General features: G+C 36.2%; 1 protein-coding gene across 2 annotated transcripts in view; it reads right to left on the bottom strand.

Annotated features, from left to right (window-relative positions):
* LOC121296210 (S-methyl-5'-thioadenosine phosphorylase) overlaps positions 1-24,567 on the bottom strand; it is a 40,598-nt gene that overhangs the window by 11,039 nt on the left and 4,992 nt on the right. For both annotated transcript variants that reach the window (XM_041221517.1, XM_041221525.1), the window contains exons 2-6: positions 17,691-17,777; positions 15,576-15,634; positions 14,071-14,238; positions 2,344-2,446; positions 1,014-1,253 (exon numbers count right to left, since the gene is read on the bottom strand). In XM_041221517.1, coding sequence (XP_041077451.1) covers positions 1,014-1,253; positions 2,344-2,446; positions 14,071-14,238; positions 15,576-15,634; positions 17,691-17,777 — 657 coding nt within the window. The remainder of the gene's footprint in view (positions 1-1,013; positions 1,254-2,343; positions 2,447-14,070; positions 14,239-15,575; positions 15,635-17,690; positions 17,778-24,567) is intronic.

Genomic DNA, 24,567 nt, shown 5'->3' with positions numbered 1-24,567 from the left:
GCTAACACTTTAGCATGATCTTATAACAGTTAAATTATTTTCAAACCGTAACAGACACCAGTCAAGTAAATGTCAAGTTTTTGCAAGACAGGCAATAATTAATGTTTCAGGCCTAGGCCACAACTCTTAATTCAAGGACCTACACTGTATGTCACTTTAATAAGTTAAGCAGGGTCTGTTGTGACATCAGGATGATTTGTCTCCACCTGTTCAGTATCAAATGTATTTTATTCATCAAGGCTTACATTTTTTAAAGTAACTCTTATGAATAGGACCTGTTACTATCTACTTGAACATAATGCAACGTTTCACCACTGGCAACTGAATTACAAGCACCAAGGCTCTTTCTGAAGCCAGAAACATCAAACTGACTGAAGAATTAGGGTTCTTAGTTACTATTAAGTTGTTTATGAAAACTACAAATAAATAACTTATTACCCAACAGCCCCCCCTCACCCCCCGTATTTAGAGTGACTACACTTTACATTCAGCATTAGTCTGCAAGGGTTTCAGTATAAAAGAATGAAATTTACAATTCATGTAAACACAGGAGGTCAAAAGCACAGAGCTCATAATGATATGTTATGATCCATAACAAAACTCAGAATTAGACATTAAATACTGCTTGCACCACAGCATAATGCATTACTCATTCAAAATGAGTAAGTTATTACTATTATTTTATTATTTTTTAATTGTTTCAGTTTCGGGGTTACAAGTTAAAAAATATGCAGCTGAAATTATAGTCACCAGTAACTTGCACTGTAACTGCATGCATAGCAATCTGTAGGTCTCATTTAGGATACTTTGCCTTTTCATAAAGACTTGTGGCACAGATGCTCAGAGTCGGACACCGACTATTATATCACTTTCCAACTTTGATCGTTGTTTAAGAATGTATACCGTATGTCACAAATCATTTACCTAACATTGTCTCATGATTTGTCTACTTTATTTCCTAATTAAGTGGCAAAGCCGTGTAATGTATATATAAAAAAATCGATATAACTAACCGTTTCTTCATGTTCCTTCCAGCAATCATAGTCTGTTGCCATGGCAATACTTGCATAGCAAAGGCCAGCTTCTCTGGCTAGAACTACTTCTGGAACAGTGGTCATATTAAGGACGTCAACACCCCACTGGCGGAACATCAGGCTCTCTGCCCTGGAAGAGAAACGCGGTCCCTCGATTGTCAGCATGGTCCCTTTGGGGTGGCACTTCACTCCGAGGTTCCTTGCCACCTCTATAAGAACCTGAGCATGACAGCAATTGTTTTAAAATTAAGGCAAGATGTAAGTAGATAAAATGGTTCCTACATCAACATCAGAGGCCAAAAAGCCATACTTTTTTTTTTTTTTTTTTAAATGGAATGTTTAATAGAATAACTTGATTATTAACAGTGACTTCTGTTAGGTGAGAAGGGTTAACATTGCATTACACAAAGCAATTTCACACAACATACATTTTTTATATACTGTATTATAAGTGGAATATCTCTGCTATTCACTTGAATTGGGATTCCAAATCCTGCGTTAAAAATGACAATTGAATGACTATTAAAACAAGTCAATAACAAAGCACTTCTCACTAGTCTACTGTGCATGAAAGACAGAGGTGGCCAGATACTAAAACTAAAGTCTCATCCCACAACCCACTGCCAATCCACAATTTGCCTGCATACATTTATGACTGATTAAACATAACACTAGCAGTAATTGTGTGTTTCATGAATGTTGCTCCACGTATAAAAATCTAAACAAATCCATTTAAACACATTGCAGAAATACTAGTATTTACAGTACAGAAATATATCCTGAGTTTGTTAAATATGCTTTTCAACATTGTGAGAAATGTATTTTAGAATTTTTAGAAATGTATTTTAGTATTACTACTGTGCATATACTACGGTAACATTTGATATTTTGTAATTATGGGTGTACAGTATCAAAGCCTAGTCACGAACACCCTCTACTCCAGAGTTCCAAACTGAATAGATATTTAGAGCACACGGTTTGCACAGAGCCAGTCGTTATAGCAAAATCAAACCATAGACATGGTAAAACAGACTCCAGAAATAGAAAACCCAATAAGATCAGAGGGTATGTGGACCTAAAAGAACAGCGAGGCAATATGTGATGATAACTATGAATCGAGCAACGGTACATTTGTGTGGATGGTACTAGTACGATCTTAAAAAAATGTAATATTCTTCTTTTTGTGTGTGAAGGACTAAGAGAGCCATATTTGATCATTCGGAGAGCCAGGTATGGCTCGGGAGACATTGGTTAGCGATCCCAGCTCTGCCAATGTTTCGTTCAGCAAAATTCTGTCATGGTTACTGACCTCTCTTGTTTTTTTACAGAAGGGATCAGCCATTGGAATGTGACAGACCCCAGCAGGGCTGGTAGAGCTCCCATCATAAAAGGTCTGATGTCTTTTTGTTGTCCTGTTATAAAGAAAAGAAAAGCAATGCTGAAGTATAAACCTCCAAAATATCCCCTTATAAAACTCATACCAGTGAAATAAATACACATACTGACTTTATCTATTTGGATACAAAGCACACCAATATATTTCACCCATGTTTGCTGATTATTTAAAAGTTTTACAAGCACTTTACTTGTATCAAATACACCATTAATTGTGGCATATCCTCAAGCTAACATTCTTTCCAAATAATATTAAACACAATTAATGTTAATCAAAAAATATATGCTTAATACCCAAGAGCTCAATAAATGTGGTTAACAATTGCTTAATGCTTTTCTTACCAATGGATTTGATATAACTACTGTAAATAGCAATCCATTGTGAGCTGTTGCTATTTTGAATTGATCTGTTATGGTTGCAAATGTTTCAATGGGAAAAATAATAGGAATGGAAATATCGCTGACCATTGGAGGAACAACAGCTTGCAAATTAAGTGTTTTACTTACCAAACAATCTGTCATAGCAGGTAACCATTTTAGTAAAGAAATATCTGGTGCTGTAATGCCCATTAAAATAGATAAATGTATACTTAGAATAACCAATCAACCATGTTGTCAGACCAATATTTCTGTTTTTAAAGTTAATTACATACAACAAAAGGAAGATGATGATATCAATGGATTTACAACCACTGAGTTATTACAGAGTGAACCTCCGCATTCTTGTGTGGGGATGAGCCCTTCTGTTATGACAAACTTATCCATCTATACAAATATGTGTTTAAAGTTAAAAATTATTAATTGCTGAAAGCCACAGTTCAGCCTACATGCTATTTCTAAATGAATAAATAAACAAACACATATACATAAGTAAATAAATAAAACACATGTTACCACAATAAGACACTTAAAAAAAAAACTTCATTACATTACAACTAAATTTATCTGACTCAAAAGGCAATGCTGTTTATTCATTTGATCAAAAAGATCTAAATAATCATTAAAAAAAGAGGACTGTCTTGTGTGAGTGTCCTAAAGTATTTTTTATCTTTAAAGGTAAGTACAAGTGCAGTTCTGATCCTTATTCAATATTAAACCATTGACAGTAGTTAGATCTGTCACTGTTTCGATCAGTTGAATAAACCCCACTGTCTGTATCCAGGGTGAATGGAAAGTCTTATGTATGGCATTACTTACTATGTAATACAATTACCAAACATGGAGTAGTCCTTTTGCTTGCCTTATAATCACCTTATCAAAACAAACTCACTCTTTCCTTTTACAAAAAAAAAAAAAAAAAAAAGGTGTTTGTGACTGTGTGAGAAAATGCCACAACCAAGGTCTCTGCACTCAAAATGCATGACAGTCAACATGACTTATGAAAAACAAAGTTCAAACTAAATAAAATATTATAGTACATAGTCATATGCAATGCCCTTTGATACAGGTTAGTGTTTTTTCATTTTTATAGTACAGTACATCTTAGTGTGTTAAGAGTATCTTGCACCCTGTACTAGATTGATAAGACCTGTGAGAATCACAACTCAATAATACTATAACTTATGGGTTATATTGCAGGTGATTACAGATAACTTAAAAGTGAAATTTGCTAAGCAATACTTGTGCCGTTTTATTGCCCCTTTTCCCTTTAATGCAGACATGCATCTGACATTTTGTAGGTATTGTAATTCCAAAAGACCTATAGTATTACTTTTAACTAGCTTCTTCCATGCTACCTTCCCATACATTTTGTGCTGAAACATGTGTCAATGAGACAAGTCTTCCCCTGCTTGTGTATTGGTAGACTAACATACTTTATACACATTTGCATCTGCTCACCATCCAACCATGCTCATGCTTACCAGCTAAGCCTGAGAGCCAGACAGAATTTGCTCTAACAACCAAACAATATTTCCAGTAACAGCGTAATCAATAATGTCTTTACAGGATCAGGCTAGGACAGAGTATAGCAGAATTAATGCATATTAGGGGATGTGGGAGACCTGTTCTAGCAGCAGGAAAATGGATTTCAGCAAAAATTACGGAGAAGTAGTTCTGTGTATTTTAGTGAAAGTACATACTATGTTTTTATAGGTTTTTTTAATTTTTATTAATGTTTTTGTCTAGGCCATCTGAAATTAAAATGTGTTTGAACAGAAGTAAAAAAGATCAGGCATAGCTAATATAATCATTCAACACAATTGTTCGGTATAAATAGCAGAATGACATGGCAGTGTCTACAGGTTTTATGAGGCTAGTATGTGGCAACTCCCAGATCCAGTTATTTTATCAGAGTAACTGATGTGTACTTGTTAAGACAAACAGCTAAAGACAGCTTCTATAGTTTATTCCGCTGGCAGACTCAACCTGTCATGGAAGAAAAGCTGGCATGCCTCAGGAGGACTATTTAGATGGCTACAATATTCATTTTCACAATTAAGACAGTTTGCTTGTATTGTACTGAGGTGAGCAGGTACACACAGATTCCTGCAGTCTTTAGTTTGGGGACGCCAGCCTGCTCTCGCAGCTAGAAGTGTCCGGTCCAACAGTTTCTGATGGGTTCCTGTGAGAATATCTAATACCACTCATATTTTCAATAGACTCAAATTTGTGTGGCGCTTGACCTATGACTAAAAAAAAAAGTGTAAAGTTTACACAGTAGAGCAGAAATGTGTTTCCCAATTAACTATACTGATATCAAATTGTCATTTTCTAATACAAATGTTCATCTTATATGGCATTTGTCTAAAAACACCTTTGGCTGAAAGCAGAAAAGCCGACAATGGAGCACAGAACAACACCCACTAGACATTTAAAAATAGACACATGCAAAAAAAAAAAAAAAAAAAACCCTGAACAAGTCCTGACATGTAGCTGCATATTCTGCCTGGGCAAAGTGGGTCAGTGCTTCATGCACCAACTGAGCTTATGAGATTAACACAACTAACATAATAACGAACACATAAAACAAACATGCACTACTTTCCTAACAGGGTCACAAAATATTTATGTTCTAGCTTTAACCCGCAACAGAATTAACAGTTGTTCATGGTCACTTATTACTCTTGCGATCAGTCAATAGTGGTCTTTATGGACTGCCCTGTATAGCAGCTGTAATTACCGGTATGTTTTCTCTCAAAAAGCAGTCAGTCCTTGGTTTGAGGATAGGGAATTTAATTAACAGGAAGTATTAAACAATACTGATGATTCTTCTTTCACTAAAGGATTGATAGACTGATCGCTTCCTAATGCTGTGCTTCTAGTCATAATAATGTGGTGTCTGTTAACAGACACCTATCTTATTTGCAAGTACAATTTGCACCACATTGAATGACTGATCACATCAGACAGGCCGAGTTCAAAACCAAGATGAGATGAGGAGGTGTGTATGCTGAGGATTAAATTTTTGTAACACGCATAGTTAACAACATTATGTACCCTACTTAGCTCAATCCAGATGGTTGTCATGCTGATGCACTGGGGAGACCGCACTGGGTTGATCCCCGGAGCCAGCATCGCAGCCGTTGTGTGTGCTGATGCGCTGGAGAGGGACAATGAGCTGATCCCTGGAGCCAGCATTACACTTCAGCAATCAACATCAGACAGAAGGATATCTACATCATCAGATGAAAAACAATGCAAACGGATGGAGATGCAGATGGATCACATTAGTTTAATGTAAAGGTACGTCTCAGTTGGTGCTTATCTTGGCGAGAGCAGAGTTCAAATCAGCATGAAGTTCAACATCTACCCCCATGTAATGGAAATCTTAAGTTTGTCAATGAAAGCGAGTTGAATGTGCTGCCTTGCTATTTACAGTATTGCTGCCACAGACAAGCAGTGGGCGTGCTCTTCTTTTCCTGCTTGTGTTAACTAGCATCTGATTTACTGGTCCCACCCTACCAGGGAATCTGTTTTGAAAATTATTTGTTAGTACGCCACTCTGTGTAAAAAAACAAACAAAAAAAACAAAAAAACAAAAACAAACATGCAACCTTGTATCTGGAGCAGGACAACAGGCTTATATTCCTAACAGCCAGCCTGTAAATAAATTGTACACATTGAAAGAAAAAAGTTTTTCATAAACTCGTGTCTAGTTTATATAGCTTACATTCCAAAGTACTGTAATCTGTTTGGAATAAATATTTTAGTAACACTCCTGTGTGCCCAATTAATCAATTGCTATTTTGAGGCTTAAGTGACAGTTCTAGTGTGTTGAAAGTGATGTTTTTTATATATATATATATATATATATATATATATATATATCGGCCCTATATATAGACGGAAGATATATTATCTGCGTCTAATCTGCAGAATGTGGCTAAAACACAACAACGAAAGCAGGAACATACCCTTCCATACTTAGCACCCGGTGGAGTTAAAAAATGTCAGCAGTCAGCAAGCAAGGTCACTTCAATTTTTTTTTTAAATGTACATGTTATAGCCTATTATGTGTTTTCTTAAATTATAAATTAAATAACGACAAAAAAGGAATAAAAAAGGAATATGCATAAAGAACATCATGCCGATACTGCTCTATTCCATACTTACAGGATAATTTATTTATTTTGCAGACTACTTAAAAAAAACAACAATTGAGAATAGTTAGCAGTATGTGTGTAAAGCAAGTATTTTGAATGCATTGAAAGAAATACAGATGCTTCATATTTTGTAATTATGTACTGTTTAAGTACATTTAAATAAATATAATGTGTAAATTAAGCAGAAGGAGGAAAAAAGCTTGAAGTCCCATTTTGACAGACTTTTGCAACTATTAATGATGGTAATATAAGGACAATTTCATTAAGATTATTTTTCTTCCACCTGTGTGCTTGTAAGTTTTTTCATTCTTGCTAGAATCTTGATCTTTTTGAAAGTCTGTAGCTTCCTTGTGGTGCAGACCATATCCCAAAGAAGAAAAAAAAAAAAAGAAATTGAGGAAATTCATTTTTTGTAAGTTTTTTATTATTATTATTTTTATTCAGGACTAAAAAGTCACTCAAACATTTATAATTACAAATATTCATAGACAAATAATTATAATTTGATTTACCTAATCAAATTCACCTGTTTTGTATTTTTTCACTTGACTTTAATCTTAATAATTTGCAAGTTTAAACATTGACAACAATAATAAAAACGGTTCATACAAGCATTTTTTTTTAAAAGATCATTAACTAAATATATAGTATCTGCTTACAGTTTGGTCTTTCTTTACAATAATTGCAATTATTTAGATATTTTATTCATTCACATGTCCTGGGTGACTAATCAGCTGGGGAGTTCATTTTTTTTGTTTTACTACTGTCCCCAGAGCAGCTAGGTCAGTTGAGTGAGATGACATATATATATATACTCACATATGATATAGATATATATATATAGAGTATAATATATATATATATAGACATATAAGCACGATTGACGTACCGTTTAGGGTAAAAAAAATAATAATAATAATAATAATAATCTGGTGATGCGGAAGTCCATACAGTCAAATACACCTGCACAAATCACAAACTATGACAAGAAGACTGTGTGGAGACTGTGTGGTCCAGTGGTCAAAGAAAAGGGCTTGTAACTAGGAAATCACCGGTTCAAATCCCGGCTCACTCACTTAACCTCCTTGTGCTCTGTCTTTTGGGTAAGATGTTGTTGTAAGTGACTGTGCAGCTGATGCATAGTTCACACACCCTAGTCTCTGTAAGTCACCTTGGATAGTCTGCTAAATAAACAAATAGTAATCATAAATGGTTGAGGGCTGGGGGCCTAAATCAACCTTTAAAGCCTTTAATGGCTTTAAACGACAATTGTGAATGCTGCAGAACACTACACTGTAAAAACTTATATATATATATATATATATATATATATATATATATATATATATATAGGGCTATATATTATTATAGTCCTATATTGTTTTATCTCAGTTCCTACATGTATTCCTGCATTTAAACCAGCAAAGTGCCCTGCAAACAATAGAACCAAATTCACAACTAGACTGTTTTAAATAAAACACAATTTTAACTGTAGTTATAAGGTGAGCTGAAAAAAAACAAACAAAAAAAAGAAACATTACAAAATATGTTCAAACAAACTGAAAATTGCATTTTCTAGAGGTACAGATTCAGTATCATGATCAAGCCAGAGACAGGTTCCAAGTACAACCAAAGCACACTGGTTGTTATTATCACCATGAAGTGTGTTTGGTAATGAAACCAAAGAAAATGGTCCGGAAACAGGAAATAAGGGCGACATTTGAAGATAATAAAAGCTCAGTGCTGTGATGTGGAGTTGACGTTACTGATTTTTACAACAAACATTGCTTGTGCTTAGGGTTAATATGTCTGCTGTGCATGCTTATGTTTTAAATACAATTTAAAAACTAAAACCTAAAGACCTGCTGACATGTCCCTTGGTTCCTACTGTGGCAAGGCTTAGTGTATTACCCCACTTCACCAAGCACCCTAAACATGTATAAATTTCACATTTAAAATTCTTACATGCAGTCCATGTAAGTTTCATCAAATTCAAGTGACGGGTACCCAGTATATACTTTTGTTGGAAAATAAACATAATTGATATTTCATAGCCCAAACCTTAAAGCAACTGCTTTACCTGGCTACCAATAAATAAATAAATAAATAAATAGATACATTTTAAAAAGTGACATGGCTGAAACAGTTAAATGAAGTCCACAGCAGAATCAAAATTTGAGCATGTTCTATTAGCATGCAATGTAAGTGGGGGAAAAAAAAAAGATTCTAATTTAAAGCTCCATTTATTTTTGGTGGCTGGGTTTTCTGCTTGGTCAAAATAAAATGTTTTGCACGTTAATCCTTTTATTCTCTATAACTTGGAGACACCATTTAAAAAAAGGTGAAGTACAGGTACACCCTAGTTTCTGTTCATTTCAAATCTCTGTCTAGCAACATTCATTATGTGTACTAAGTTATAGCCGAATGCATTAGTGTCCCGTGTGTGCCAACTTCAATTATGAGAAAACAATGAAGGGTGGATCCTGCATAGTTTTGTTTATGGTTAAAAAACCTGATGCTCACCTTCTAAAAACAATCACGCGGGAACTCAAACAGAAGTCTATGGTTGAAAGAGTGCTGTTTACACTCCATTCTTAGCTCTTTTTAACCCTTAATGGCCCTGGGTATGTTCCCAAACCTATTTAATGCCTATGTTCTCAATGTCAAATATATTGGACACTAGGCAGCAAAGGGTTAGCATGTCATTCTAATACACTATGCACCTTGGTGAATCATGCCAGACATACCCAGCCAATCCTGATCTTCCTCTTTATCCAGTCTATCTGCATCCTGATCTAACTCTTCAGTTACTTCCCCGAGCACTGCTGTTGTGATGGTCCAGTATCACATACCCTGCCGTTTCCCTTCTCAACTGCACAGCTGTCAGATTTCACACATGTGGGTCATACTACAAATACACGACTAATGTATAATATAATAATGTTTGTGTTATAATTCCACTGCAGCCTTGTGCGTCATCTTGGAAGTAAGAAGAACATGTGAAGATGTAACACCCTTGTTATTTGAATGTATTTACAGTGCCGTGAAAAAGTATTTGCCCCCTGTCTGATTTTCTGCATTTTTGCACATTTTTCACATTGAATTTGGTCAGATCTTTTTGTGGGTTGTAGTAGTGTATACAGGGAGTCTGAGAAAAAAAAAATGACACCAAAGTTTGGTGCTTCTTTCATTTGTTTGGTGTGCAAGGTAAACAAACATGCAATCTTCAAGTGTGAAAAAGCTATTGCCCCCCTAGTTAACTCAACCCAATTAAAGGGACAATTAGGGCCAGCTGTTTGAATACTTTGCTTAACAATCAGGCCTGATTTGGGCCAGCCCTGCCCAATATAAATCTGAATAACTTTGGCCCTTACCATCAGAATGAAGTTGTCAGCAGATTCTAGAGGCACATCATGCCATGATCAAAAGAAATTTCTGAAGACCTCCGGAAAAAAAGTTGTTGATGCCTAGCAGTTTGAAAAGGGATACACAGCCATTTCTAAGGCTCCAGGGCTCCACCAAACCAGAGTCAGAGCCATATTCTCCAAAGGGAGAAAGTCTGGGACAAAAGGGAATCTTCCCAGGAGTGGCCGTCCTGCCAAAATCTCTCCAAGAGCAAGGCGTAAAATCGTCCAGGAAGTCACAAAGAACCCTAGAACAACATCCTCTCTTGCCTCAGCTTTCATGACAGAATGTTAAGGCGGAAACCACTGCTCACTAAGAAGAACATGAATGTTTGTCTCAAATTTGTCAAAAAGCACCTGGATGATCCTCAAGAGTTCTGGAACAATGTTCTATGGAGAGAGGAGTCAAAAGTGGAACTTTTTGGCCAGCATGGGCCCCGTTATGTCTGGTGAAAACCAAACACTACATTCCGCAGTAAGTACCTCATACCAACGGTCAAACATGGTGGTGGTAGTGTCATGATTTGGGGATGCTTTGCTGCATCAGGACCTGGATGACTTGCCATCACTGAAGGAACCATGAATTCTGCTCTGTATCAGAGAATTCTACAGGAGAATGTCACGCCATGTGTCCATGAGCTGAAGCTGATGCGCAGCTGGGTCATGCAGCAAGACAATGATCTAAAACACACAAGCAAGTCTACATCAGAATGGTTGAAGAACAAGAAATTTAAAGTTTTGGAATGGCCTAGTCAAAGTCCAGACCTAAACCCCATTGAGATGTTGTGGCAGGACCAGAAACGAGCAGTTTATGCTCGAAAACCCACAAATGTCACTGAGTTGAAGCAGTTCTGCATGAAGGAGTGGGCCAAAATTCCTCCACGGCGCTGTGAGGGACTGATCAATAACTACAGGAAGCGTTTGGTTGCAGTTATTGCTGCTAAAGGTGGCGTAACCAGTTATTGAGTCTAAGGGGGCGATTACTTTTTCACATGGAGGCATTGGGTGTTGCATAACTTTCTTTAATAAATAAATTAAATAAGTATAAAAATTGTGTTTTATTTGTTCACTCAGGGTCCCTTTTATCTAATATTGGATTTTGATTGAAGACCTGATAACATTCAGTGTCAAAAATATGCAAAAATGCAGAAAATCAGACAGGGGGCAAAGACTTTTTCACAGCACTGTATGTCCTGAAATACAGATTGCTCAATAACATATATGTTTTTATTTATCATAATTTCATGGGTTACTCAAATACAAAGTTTATCAAATGCTCGTTAAATTATAATATATTAATATATTAACGTGTTAATTCACTAAAACAAAGGGACTACAGTGATAAAAATATATATTTCCAGTTCCAATATGGTAACATGCTTTTCACTGTCTAGTATGCCATTGCTAAACAAGCAAAATATAAATGTATTATCTGCACTATAAAAACAAATGACTACAATTTGCAGGTGCTCTTTGCTGCTATATTTTGCACGCCTGTGTGCTTCATAACACTACAATGCCTTCTTTCAATTGCCTTGCAGTATTGCATCCAACCTAGTCCTAACATCAAAGCCCTATTTACATTTCATTTGCATTATATGATAATTAAACAGGCTTCTCATATTTTAAACGTTTGTCACTCAAAAATACCCAGTAATAACTGTTAATAATGACCTAATTAAGGTTAGGATTAGGGTAATAAAACAATAGAAATGGGAGTTTTTGTGAACTTAAACAAAGCATCTCCTTTAGCATACTCCAAGGAGTATGCCATGTCAGATCAAATGGTTTGTAAACACAAGGTTAAATGGAAAACTGTAAAAAAAAAATCTGTTAGTGAAGCAGTTAATAATTACTGCTGGACATCATCTGTATTAGAACCTTATTGAGAGAATCATAGAATACAGCTTGTAAAGACACTGGTCCTAATCAAATTAAACTAAAAGGTGGCGGATCACTGAATGCCACCTTTAATACAGTGGTGTAATAATATACTGTTTATATTCTGTTAATGCTGGCTGCAACCACACATCAGAGACAGTGAAGATGTACTGTGCACAAAGGCTCTTACCATCACAGTTAATAAGAAGACTAGGCTTTTTAAACACAGTACTGCTTCATGATTGTGATTGAGCTATCCGACTATTGCTTGTTTAAAATATTGAGGATGAGCCATCATGATTACTTACTGGAACAGAAATTATTAATGCAGCCACAGGCATTACAGTTAGGCGTGTGGACAAAAAGTGAAGCCCTGTATTAAATTACATAATTTTCATTTTTGCACATCTTCTAAAGTAACAGCATACAAGGTGTAATGTTTCCATAGAATCTCTGAGTTTGTTTGCACGTCAACATTACGATTTTTTTTTTTTTTTTTTTTTGTTTACTATTATATGAAACTTTAAGTTAAAAAACCCTATGTCAAAGCATGTGGTCTGCACTATTAATATAGCCAAAGGTTAAAGCAACCAAAAGTGGCACTGCAATGGCTCATTTTTACTGGTCAACACTGGCACACAGAAATCTTATTTAGGTTCCATTAACGTAATGGCACTTAAGTACAAAAATGTCTGTGTATCAAACATGTAGTTTTTATGCAGCTTTAAAAACCCTAACCCTAACCCTAACCCTAAGCCACAGCTGTGTTTTACTTGAGCATCTGATAGCAGTGGACATTCACTCTGTATTGCATTATCCACTTCTCTGTGGTTATCCCAGGATTACCCTTTAAAATAAGTGGTTAATGCTATCCTCAGGGCCCCCCCCCCCCCCCACCCCCCCCCCCCCCCCCCCCCCCCCCCCCCCCCCCCCCCCCCCCCCCCCCCCCCAAAAAAAAAAAAAAAAAAAAAAAAAATCTTGCTGTGGCTTACACCGGCAGTGTATGTGTTAATCAAATCAACCACGAAGTCAAGCTGACTGGTCTACTTATTTAATTTATAATACATTTTATAATCCTGATGGAGTCAGTAATGAAAAGCAATGATCTACGAGTTGTGACAAACACTGGTTGTGCTTATCCCAGTGAAGAGGTTCAGTGACCACATGTTCTTAATGATGTTTACAGTTGTGTTAGTGACGTCACAAAGTCTCCATCCATTAAAAGTTCTGCATTTTCCTGTTCAATCTATCTTGTTGATAACAATGACATAATCAATTATGTATTAAATGCATAGCTTTTTATTCATGGTTAAATATCTCGGTTTCCAAACAGATTTTCATTTTTATTGAAATGGTTGCAGAACCCTCTTGTTTACTGCTTATTTTCAATTCCTATTCTGTGAATAAAATGTGTTTCCTAATGTAATGCATGGCCCCAGCATAGAGGGTCAGTGGAAACGATTGGGTTTCCCTCCAAAAAACAAACAGTGAAAAGAATGACAAGTGCCAAGTGTAAAGGCACAAGCATACTGCGAGTTTAGCGAGTATGGAACTTGCTTGTTAGAATCCTGGTTGTGCTAATTTGCAGATCTTGGCTGTGGGCCCACAGAGTGCTGCACTGGCCTTGGCGCTCCTTATCGCAATTAAGCACTGGTCATACACCCACCCAAGCTGGGCTGTTGCCCCAAGGATTCAGTAACTTGGTAACATACGTAGGTTTAGTGAGTCAAAACAGACAATTGTCGACAGCCCGTTGTCCTTCTGATTGGTAAGTGGTTACAGCATTATGAAGCAGAGGGCAATTGTAAATACCTGTCAATGAACTGGTCAATAATAACAATGTCTCCGGGCTGAATCTCCTCCTTTAGGGAGCCACATGCTGTCGTCACAACCAAGTGTGTGCAGCCTTCTTCTTTGAGTGCCCAAATATTGGCTCGATGGTTGACATTTGTTGGCATAATTGTGTGTTGTCTACCATGTCTGAGAAGAAAAGCAATAATAATATACAAAAAAAAATTACATTCATATCCCCATTATAATGCATTAGCAGCAACTGCTAGACAATTTTACAGTGTGCCGATTACACTCACACTTAATGATGAAACAAATGTTTAAACCACAACCCATTCTAGATAAACAGATTACATATGATGTTCAATGACTACTTACATTAATGTTGGGAGTATATTTTAGATTAGAGGTAGCCACTGAACTCTTAGAAATATATGATAAACTTATATTAAATCTTAATAAAAACAAAAAAGATGAAAAGCTAATATTAACATATTAGAGGTAGCCATTAAACATTTATAAACATACATTTTAGACACTGAAAAAGGCTTTGTCAAATTTGTCATTGAATTTCTAACAAAAACAGTAGCTACATTTTGTTATATATTTTCAAAAAATGATTTACACATTACTGTTTTATATCAGTCTATATTATCCTATAGCTGCATGAACAACTAATTCCAAATGTAGTTGTGTTACAAAAGTTAAAATAAAACTAGACTTTAACAGTGCAGCTTCCCAATCATGGTCCATGGTTGCCATCCAAAATTACTTTCCAAATAAAATAAAAAAAATAAATAAAGATTTTTAAAAAAAATCTCAAAATGGCAAATTATGTTAATGCTTTCAATCTATGCAGTTTGATGGACACCATGTCAACAGAACCAAAGTGTAGTAGAGTGGCCGGGTGTCTATGGTGGTCAGGAAGCAGAAAGAAGGCTCAGGACTGAAGAACTGCAAGTTTATTTTTCTTAAATCAAATTATAAACAAAAATACAGCTCACTGAGCCAAAATAAAAATGTTAAACAAAAACAAGTGATGTACATAAAATGTTATTTAAAAATAAACATACAGGAACGGTTTGTTTCTCTTCCTGTAGCAGCAAGCCTCTCTGTTCCCTGCTCGACTCTCTAATGGAGCGCCTGGTTCTCTTTTATAGGATGTGGCTGCTCCCAATTAAATCACCAATTCTTCTACTTGGGAGCAGCCACATTCTCATGTTTTTGGCAGGGACAGGAATTAACCCCATCCCTGCCAACCACCACCAAAACACACAAAAACATCCACACTATTTACAGGTAGAGCTCTGCCTATTTTTTTTTTCTACCGAGCAATACTCTGCACCTTGTCCTCCTTAGCGGAAAACACATGCGAAGAGAATGCCATAATGACCATATAAACATATTACTGTTCAGAATGCACTAGACAACACAGTTGTTCCAAGTATTTAAGATATAAAAGCTTCCAGAATTTTTTAAAAATATCATTAGTATTTTTTTAATTAATAATAAAAACAACAACTTACCTTGCCAGGAGCACACAGTCAACACCTTTAATCTTTCCCACTATCAGAGCATCTGAAGGCTGCAGTAAAAGCAAACATACAACACCAAATCATTGTTGGTAAAATATTTTTGGTGCATTACATCTAAAAGTAAAACCACACTGCCACATTGGACAATTTGTGTAACTCTATATACTATCCACATTTATTTTATAATGCATGTGAACTGCTTTTGCAATGATCTCTTCAAGTCTAAGTCCAATATAATTCAAAGTCTGTTTCAATACTCCAGTCTAGAGGAATTTCTGCCTGGCCAATCTTACATTGCCAGGTGATTTCTCAAACAGAGGGTGCAAACCCTGAAGATTCAAAAGCTAATCACACACAAACAAATTATCTAATACTTAAACTAAAAAAAAAAAAAAAAAAAAAAAACCCTGTAAACTTAAAAAATAAACACTCATTTGTTCTCATTTTCTGCATTGGTATTAAAACTTAAAACATCTAAGGGCTGCTAAAGTGTAGTGTTTCTATCTAGACTTTACCTGCTTTACATCATATTACAGAATATGTGGGCATGGCTACGTACACTACACTGGGATAATGGGGGGAATAGTTAGGAACTTAAACTTGCAGTTGCATAAAATAAAATATTCCTCCATTTAGTGGGTCACGGAAGAACTGTATGGTGCCAGTGACAATTTCTATCTCAAATATTATTTACTCTGATACTGCATGTTGAACAGTTTACTAGAAATTACTGATACTAAATATGATTTTTCTATTGCTACACTGGTGGGAGAAAGTAGTTGTTCATTTCATTGTCCTTGTTTTCTGTTGAGGCCTCACACAGATGACTTGCATTCCACTTGAACAGCTGGTCACATCACCATCCCATATACAAGAGAGAAAGTCCCTTGTTAACTTTAAATTTGAATAGTAAACAAAGGATCTATTTAAACTTTAAATAGATACAGAAAGGAGGCGGTCTTTTCTTGCAAGCCTTGTAATAATCTCAACCACAGAAATAAAAACAAACAAAACAAAACCAAAAAAAAAAACTGATTCAGAATCCAGTAGACAGGGCAGGTACTCTGATAAGATGAAACAGTAAGAATTTGTATTCTGAAAAGATAATAAAAGAACATTTTGCTCACACTCAAAACATTCTATCACATATGTGGAAGCTGCACGATGAACAGGATGCGGTTTCCATTTGTTTGTCAAATAATTTCTATTGAATGTCTGGCTATGAAAGAACATGACATAACATTTGCTATGTTTAGCTTACTCATATTTTAAAAGTCTACATTTACAGTATGGATTCACTTAAAGGGACACACTTTTTTTTTTTTTTAATTTCTTCCTAAAACTGTACCAGTGGAACAATCCATAGTGGTGTTTCTAAATATATTCATATTTTTGGGCCAGTGTTTTCTGTCACACCTTTCTTATAAATTGCTGCACCTTAATTGAGCATCATGCTGCACTACTGGAATGACAGCATACTGTATTATTTTAAGATTTTTTTTCTTATTCTCAATAAAAGGAAACAGGAAAGTCAGAAGTTACAATTAAATATTTTTAAAAAGATAGCTCCCTGCTGTGATGACAACCCAAAATGTAAACTATACCACTAAGGTTTTTCAATTTGTACTACCCCTTTCATAACCTTATATACTACCCCTTTTCATGATTTAGTTCAACTTTTCATTTAAAATTTCCTTTTACAACTTTGAAACTTCTGATAATAATACAATACAATTCAACAGAGCAAACTGTGCACCACATTACTGTGCAGATATTAAGAGTTCCATTCTTGATATGTCCCATTCTTATGAAATGCTAACCTCTGTGCCTGCCTCTGTACTTTGACTATGAGTACAGAAGCTGCTCTTCAGTTCTGCTGTCTGTAGGTTACAGCAGATCAGCGCAAGTGTCTCTTTATTAGTACAGTAAGCACCAGCACCATTTAATAAACATATGGACAGTTAAAGTTCAACAGTGTAAGGTAAGCTGAGCAATGATCAAGTTAAGATCAGGTTTGCTGTTGGAGATATGCTCAAATACTGCATCTTATTACAAAGAAGCCCAGCCATCAGTGGATATTACTACGACACTGATTATGTGACAGACCTTTCCATAGGGGGTTTCAACATATCTCTCGCTTCTTCCTTCCAAGATATCAGGATCATCCAGACCCGAACCACCAATGATTCCAATCTGTAGGAATAAAAGTGACAGCACATCTCGAGTTAGACACAGACACTGCAGCAGAATCAGCTGTTTCACTTTAAAACATCAGCCACAGACCATAATAAGACACTTTTTTTTTTTTTTTTAAATAAAATGTAAAACTGTAGGGTTAAAAGTATTTTTGTTGAAATGTCTGTGAGCTGGTCACCAAGACATACTGTACAGTATATCCCCAGTATATGCAGTGCACATAATAATGTTTTGCATACAGGCAGGCGTTCACAATTAACCTGGTAAAGAAAAAAAAAAACAAGAAACACACAATTTATTTTTATATATATATATATATATAGTAATCCTGGTTTGATGTGCAACTCAGTACTATACTAGGTGTCACACCGACTACAAAAGTGTTGAAAAAAACACTATAATGCACACGTACAACATACTGTATGGTAATAATTAGATCCATTGTCTATTCATATGTGACATTGTGTGGCAGTACCTTGCATATATCCACTACTTTATATTCAAAAACATTTGAATGCTCTACAGCTTACAACTTACTTATAAAGTATTCTAATCTGATGATTTTATTTCTTTTTGAAAAAGCCATTCTTTCCAAGCCATGCTTATAATTTTCCCCAGGCCCTACTAAGAAAGCAACTAGAGTGACCAATAGATTACGAAATCATACAGATTTCCCAGTTCGGTTTTCCTTTCTTTGGAAACTGCCGGGATAGATAAAATTGCAGATTCATGACTATAAATGAAATGTTACATCTGATCTCTATTATTTCTTATGAAGGTTCAATCAATCCATCAATCTTCATTTTATATAGCGCCTTTCATAATGGACCACCAATCACAATACGCTTTACAAGATGCAGTAACTACAAGAAAATCCATAATACTTTAAATACAGAGAAATACATAATACATGCTATAAAGGAAAAAAAAAGCATAATATATTAAATAGGTTATATAGGTATATAACCACAGAACATTCGAAAAGTATGTTTAAAAACAGATGCTAAAAATAATTACCATACTTTGTTTTTTAAAAGGAAAGATTGCCCCTACATTATTATTATTTAATTATTTAGCAGAGGCTTATCCAAAGTGACTTACAGAAATTAAACAAAATATAAAAGTATACAAGTTAGATGCAAATGAAATGCAAAACAAACACATATATGCAAATATATATATATATATATATATATATATATATATATATATATATATATATATATATATATATATATATATATATATATATATATATATATATATATATATATATATATATATATATATATATATATATATATATATATATATATATATATATATATATATATATATATATATATATATATATATATATATATATGATTTACAAATAAAGGTTGAATAAATGAGTTTTGAGCGGAAAGCAGCAAATGACTGAACAGTCCTGACGATAACCGGTAGGTGGTTCCACCACAGGAGGACAAGTGAAGAGAAGGCATAACAAGTCGGCCAGTAGAGGATGATGGAGAGGGCGAGAGGGTATATAAGGAGACACGAGGGATTGGAGATAGGAAGGGGCAGTATGATAAACAGAGTGCTAGGCAAGAGCAAGGGTCTTAAATTGGATGCAAGCAGAGCTAGGTAGCCAGTGGAGTGTGCAAAACAGAAGGGTAGTGTGAGAGTAGCGGGGTTGGGAGAATACCAGACGAGCAGCAGAATTTTGAATAAGTTGAAGGTGAATAGCCAAAGCAGGGAGACCAGCGAGTTACAATAATCCAATCTAGAAACAACAAGAGCTTAAATTGAGTGGAATAAGTAGATAGAAAAGGGTGGATTCTATAGATGTTGCTGAGAAAGAAAAGTACATGTTAGTGAAGAGATTTGTTGAGAATAGGAGAAGGGTCCAACACCTAGGTTTCTTGCAGAAGGAGAAAGATAGCATCAAAGGAGACCGAGATAGAGAGGTCAGAGGACACAGAAGTAGAAGTAAAGGAGGTCACATTTAGAAAAGTTGAGGTTTAGGTGATGTGAATGTGTCCAAGATGAGATTGTTGAGACAATCTGAAATGCGGGAGGAGATAGGGGAGTCAAAGGAAGGAAAAGAGAGAAAGATCTGAGTATCGTCAGCATATAGGTGATGATAAGCTAAAAGAGGAGATAAGAGTACCTAGTGAGTGGGTATAGAGTGGGAACAGAAGGATAGAAAGTGTACAAGGACAGATCTTTGAGGTACACCTGTAGAGAGAGGGTGAAGAGAAGAGACAACAACATTAAGAAACCTGAAAACAACAGTTAGAAAGATAGAGGAAAACCAGGCAAAAGCAGCGCCTGAGATTCCTAGATTAGAGAGAGGAAAGGAGAAAAGTATGATTGACAGTATCAAAAGGCAGAGGAGAGGTCAAGGAGTTAGAATGGAGGAGTGGGAAGCAGCATGAACAGAAATGAGAGAGTCATTTACAGAGAGGAAGGCGGTTTCTGTGGAATATGTAAGACAGAACCCGGATTGAAGCTGATCGAGCAGAGAATGTTTGGAGAGGAAGGAAGCCAACTGACTGTGCACAGTTTGCTCAAGGGCTTTAGAGAGGAATGGGAGGAGAGAGGCAGGGCAATAGTTCTGGGAGAAGTGTTAATGAGGCATGAGATAAAAGGAAGAAGAGCAAGGGTTATAGATTGGAAGAAGTGCGAAGTAGTTGGCCTGGAGTTCAGGATTAAGGAGCAAAGGTCAGAATCATATATTGGCATGAAAGTTGAAAGTGACAGGGGAGGGGGAGGCAGGAAGAAGGGTGAGATCAGGTGGGGAGGGGGTAGGTGAAGATGGATTGGAGAATAGCTTTTGGGTGTTAGATACCTTTGAACAGAAATGGAGGCAAAATCAAGAGGTGTGTAAAGGCGGACTGTGGTTTAAGGTGGAGAAAAAAGGTGGAGAAAAGTCTGGGGTTTTTTAGTAGAGGACAGGATGAGAGATTCATAGTATTAATGTTTGGCAGAGGTGAGGGTTGATGAAAAGGAGGAGAGGAGGGAACGGTAATGAGCTAGATCAGAAGGGAATTTGGATCTCTTCCATCTCTGCTCAGCAGCATGTAGAACAGTTTGGGATGAGAGGAATGTAGAGGACAGCCAGGGCTGGGGAGGAGCAAAGCGAGCAGGGCGGGAGACAACAGGACCGAAGGAATCAAGAGCTGTAGTGAGAGAGGAAGAAAGAATCCTGGTAGCCGAGTCAGCTGAAAGCAAGGAAAATGATTCAGTAGGAGGAAGAAGGGAGAGAGCAGAGGAAGCAAAAGTTGTTGAAGAAAGAGAGTTGAGATTGCGGTTAAAAGAAATAGAAGGGGTAGAAAGAGGGTAGGGAGGATAGAAGTGAAAAGGAGGTGAAAAAGTGGTCAGAGGAGAAGAGGGGGGTAATAGTAGGGGATGGGAAAAAGTAGTTAGAGAAAATCAGGTCCAGTTGGCGACCGGCAATAAGTTGGTGGTGAAGGAGTTGAAAAGAAAAATAATTGAGGGAGGAAACCAGCAGAATGAGTTGAGTCAAGAGAGATGAAAATTTAGGTATAAAAGCATGACAGGAATAGAGGTAGATAGAGGAAAGGAAGAAATTAATTTCACAAGGAAGTGAGTAGGAGGACCAGGGTGGCGATAGAGAACAAACACAAGCAGGTGACAGGGAGTACAATTCAATGGCATGACATTCAAAAGTAGTGACCAAGAGAGCAGAGAGAGCAGAGGGAACTGAGAGGTTCCAGGATGGAGAAAGTAGGACTCCTGTTCCCCCACCTCATCCTGAGGAATGGGGAGAATGAGAGAGAACACAGAGAGCAGCTGGGGTAACAGTGCTTTCAGGGAAGATCCATGTTTCTGTAAAAGCCAGAAAATCGAGAGAGAAGAGGCATAAGCAGAGATGAAATCAGCCTTGATGCAGGCTGACTGGCAGTTCCAGAGGGCACCAGAGAGAGAGGGCAGGGTGAAGGAGTGGGGGGGCGGAGGTTGTGAGATCAGATTGGAAGGGTTATTAGAGCAGTGCTGGTGAGAGTTTGCATTTAAGAAGAGCGAAGGACAGGGACAGCGGAAATTCCATAAAGATAAAAGTAAAAAACGATATAAATATTAAAATAATATAAAATAGTAATATAATAATATGTAATAAAGTAATAAATAAGATACTAAATTAATTTTTTTAATGTTTCTTAGAAGGAGGAAAATAAATAAATAAAAATAAGGATATGGAGAGAAATGGCAGATGAAAAGACATAGCAGACATATACAAGCAAATTGAGAATTATAAGCATTTAAAATACACAACTAACTAATAAAATAACACAACATAGTAACATCCCAAGACAGCCAGTGTCCTTTCCTGATGGCCTTACACATTTGCCGAACACGCTGCTGCTCACACCGGCAGGGTAGATGAATCAGTAGCAATCTTTAATTAGAGGCAGCAGAAACATGGGTGTGATGGACAAAGGTGAAAACAACCAGTCCAGTGATGCGCTATGACGCGCAGAGAACTTGCAATGATGTTGTTGTTATTGTTTGTTGGAGAATTGAAAGAATCAAAACAAAACCCAAAACTAAATAATAATACAAAATTATGGGCTGTTGTACACAAACCTCTGTAGATGAATTAATTAATCCCAAAACCTAATCTTCACAAACTGAAAACAACCAGAAGACAGAGCTCAAACTAAAGTATGTGTCTGTGACCTATTATGTTGATACAGTAGGTTTCTTTCTGAATATATAACTAAAAGAAGCGTGACACAGTACAGTATATGATGGTTCCACACTGGGATGGAGGCAATCCCAGAGCACTTGTACAAAAGAATACCTTCGGCCTGTACTATAATGTATGAGAATAAATATTTGTACTTGCCTTTTTATAATAATTACAAGCTTTAACTTCTTGCACTGAAGGGTTAAATTGACATTGATGGATTTTATCTGGTTCAATTAAACAAATGCAGGGATAGCTGGAAGACAGACCTGAACTATAAGCGCAATGGTTAGAGAGGAATTATCACACAAATTCCTATGGAACATGTACAGTAAAAGAAGAATACATTGTTATCTATCAGCATCAAGTTGCCGCCACCTTGTGGTTTCCTTGTAGCATGTTTTTTTTTTTGTTTTCCAAGTTTCCTTTCATAACCCGAACCATTACATAACCCGATAACCTCATTTTATGTTGTGTAAGATTCCACAGATTAATGCACCTGGACAGCTTTTCTGCTGCTTAGGAAACTGAGAATCACCAAATATCAGATCCTAGCACCTGTTAATTCATAATTGGTACATTCAGTAGGTCAGAAATGTGAGTCCACAGTTATAATGCAAAAAAACATGATTGCTGCAAAAAGGTTTCTGTGAGCATGTCTTGGCAGATTATTGCTGCTCTGCAAAATACAAAGTAACACATTTTCAGTTTCTAGCAGAATGAGAGCACTACTATTTCTCTTCAGCTAGGGGATTCCAAGTTTTTGCTTCTTTGAAGGTAACTATGGCAGGGTGTTGTACCCTGTCTCCTCTGACTTTGGAAAAGGGGTGGCAGTGACAAGCCTGTGGCGTAGGAAGCATCTCTGTGTGTATGAGGCAGGGTGACAGTTCCTGCACATATCGTAGCCAGGTTGGCAGACTGCAAAAAAATAAAAAAATAAAAAAAATAAACCTGCTGCACAAGCAGCACAATTAAAAAACAAAGCACTTTCTTTAAAAGCAGTGATTTATTTATTTATTTTGATTAATGCCAACTTATAGTAAAGCACACACCTGAACAGTGAAATAACTGTTGTTGAATATCACTGATCTGAAGCCAAACTTAAGGTTTAATAGTGAGAACACTGTATGTGAATATTTACCATTTGCAATATATTGGGTCTTGCATTGTACATTTTTTTTTTACTTCTGCAACTTTGCGGTAAACTTCTCATTTTGTCTTGTTCGTCAAGAATTTTTTTTTTTTTCTTTTTTAGGAGAAATTGATTGTTTCCAGTTTAAGTTTACAAAAAAAAGGGTGTATAATTAACGGTTTGCAAAAATATTATGTACAATTAATGGTAAATGTAGCTCTGTTTAATTGTAAATTGCACCTGTACCAAAATCTCAGTGTACCACTTTCTAACATTACATGGGTCAAGTTTCGGTGCATGTACCACATTCTGACAAGGTACCACTTTATAACACTACACCGGTACAGTTAACCTGTTGAGTATGAATTATGGGTGTGTGTGCTGTGTAATGAATTTTTTATAAACTGGCTTGACTAAACGGCATGACTGGCTGAACAAGATCACATGGTGGCCAATCACCTCTGACGATGAAAGCGCATTTGGGTCAGCAGCTTAAAAAAAAAAGAAAGAAATGATCTCCGCCATACTGGCAGTTAAGGACTTCATGCCCACACAGATGTTCAGCATTTTTACATTTACATATAATACAGTAGTAAAACACTAATAGAAATAGTTCCTGTAAAGCTCCGGGCTGAAGTACCAAATTTCGTTGCATTGAATCTTAACAACGAAAGCATGAATTATAGTGCAGTCAGCAGTTTTGTTCAAGTTTACCGATATGACACTCTGGGAGACTGGAGAAGTTAAACTAGTACTGAGAAAACACATAGGCAGCATGTTTGGAAGAATACAAAACAAAAGGTGCATAGCGCAATTGTACTACAAACATTTCAAATATCAACTTTACTTACTAAAGTGACTATACCGTAAATAAGCAGTTACATGTGTAGTTTTTCAAAATAAAAAAATAACCTTGAATCTCTAAAAAAATAACAACAACAACAACAAATGCTTGGCTTCTA

This window comes from Polyodon spathula, chromosome 2, assembly GCF_017654505.1.
Source record: "Polyodon spathula isolate WHYD16114869_AA chromosome 2, ASM1765450v1, whole genome shotgun sequence".
In the NCBI taxonomy this organism is placed as follows: Eukaryota; Metazoa; Chordata; class Actinopteri; order Acipenseriformes; family Polyodontidae; genus Polyodon; species Polyodon spathula.
The sequence above is the reverse complement of the archived record's forward strand: the minus strand, read 5'-3'. Positions and strand labels throughout refer to the sequence as shown.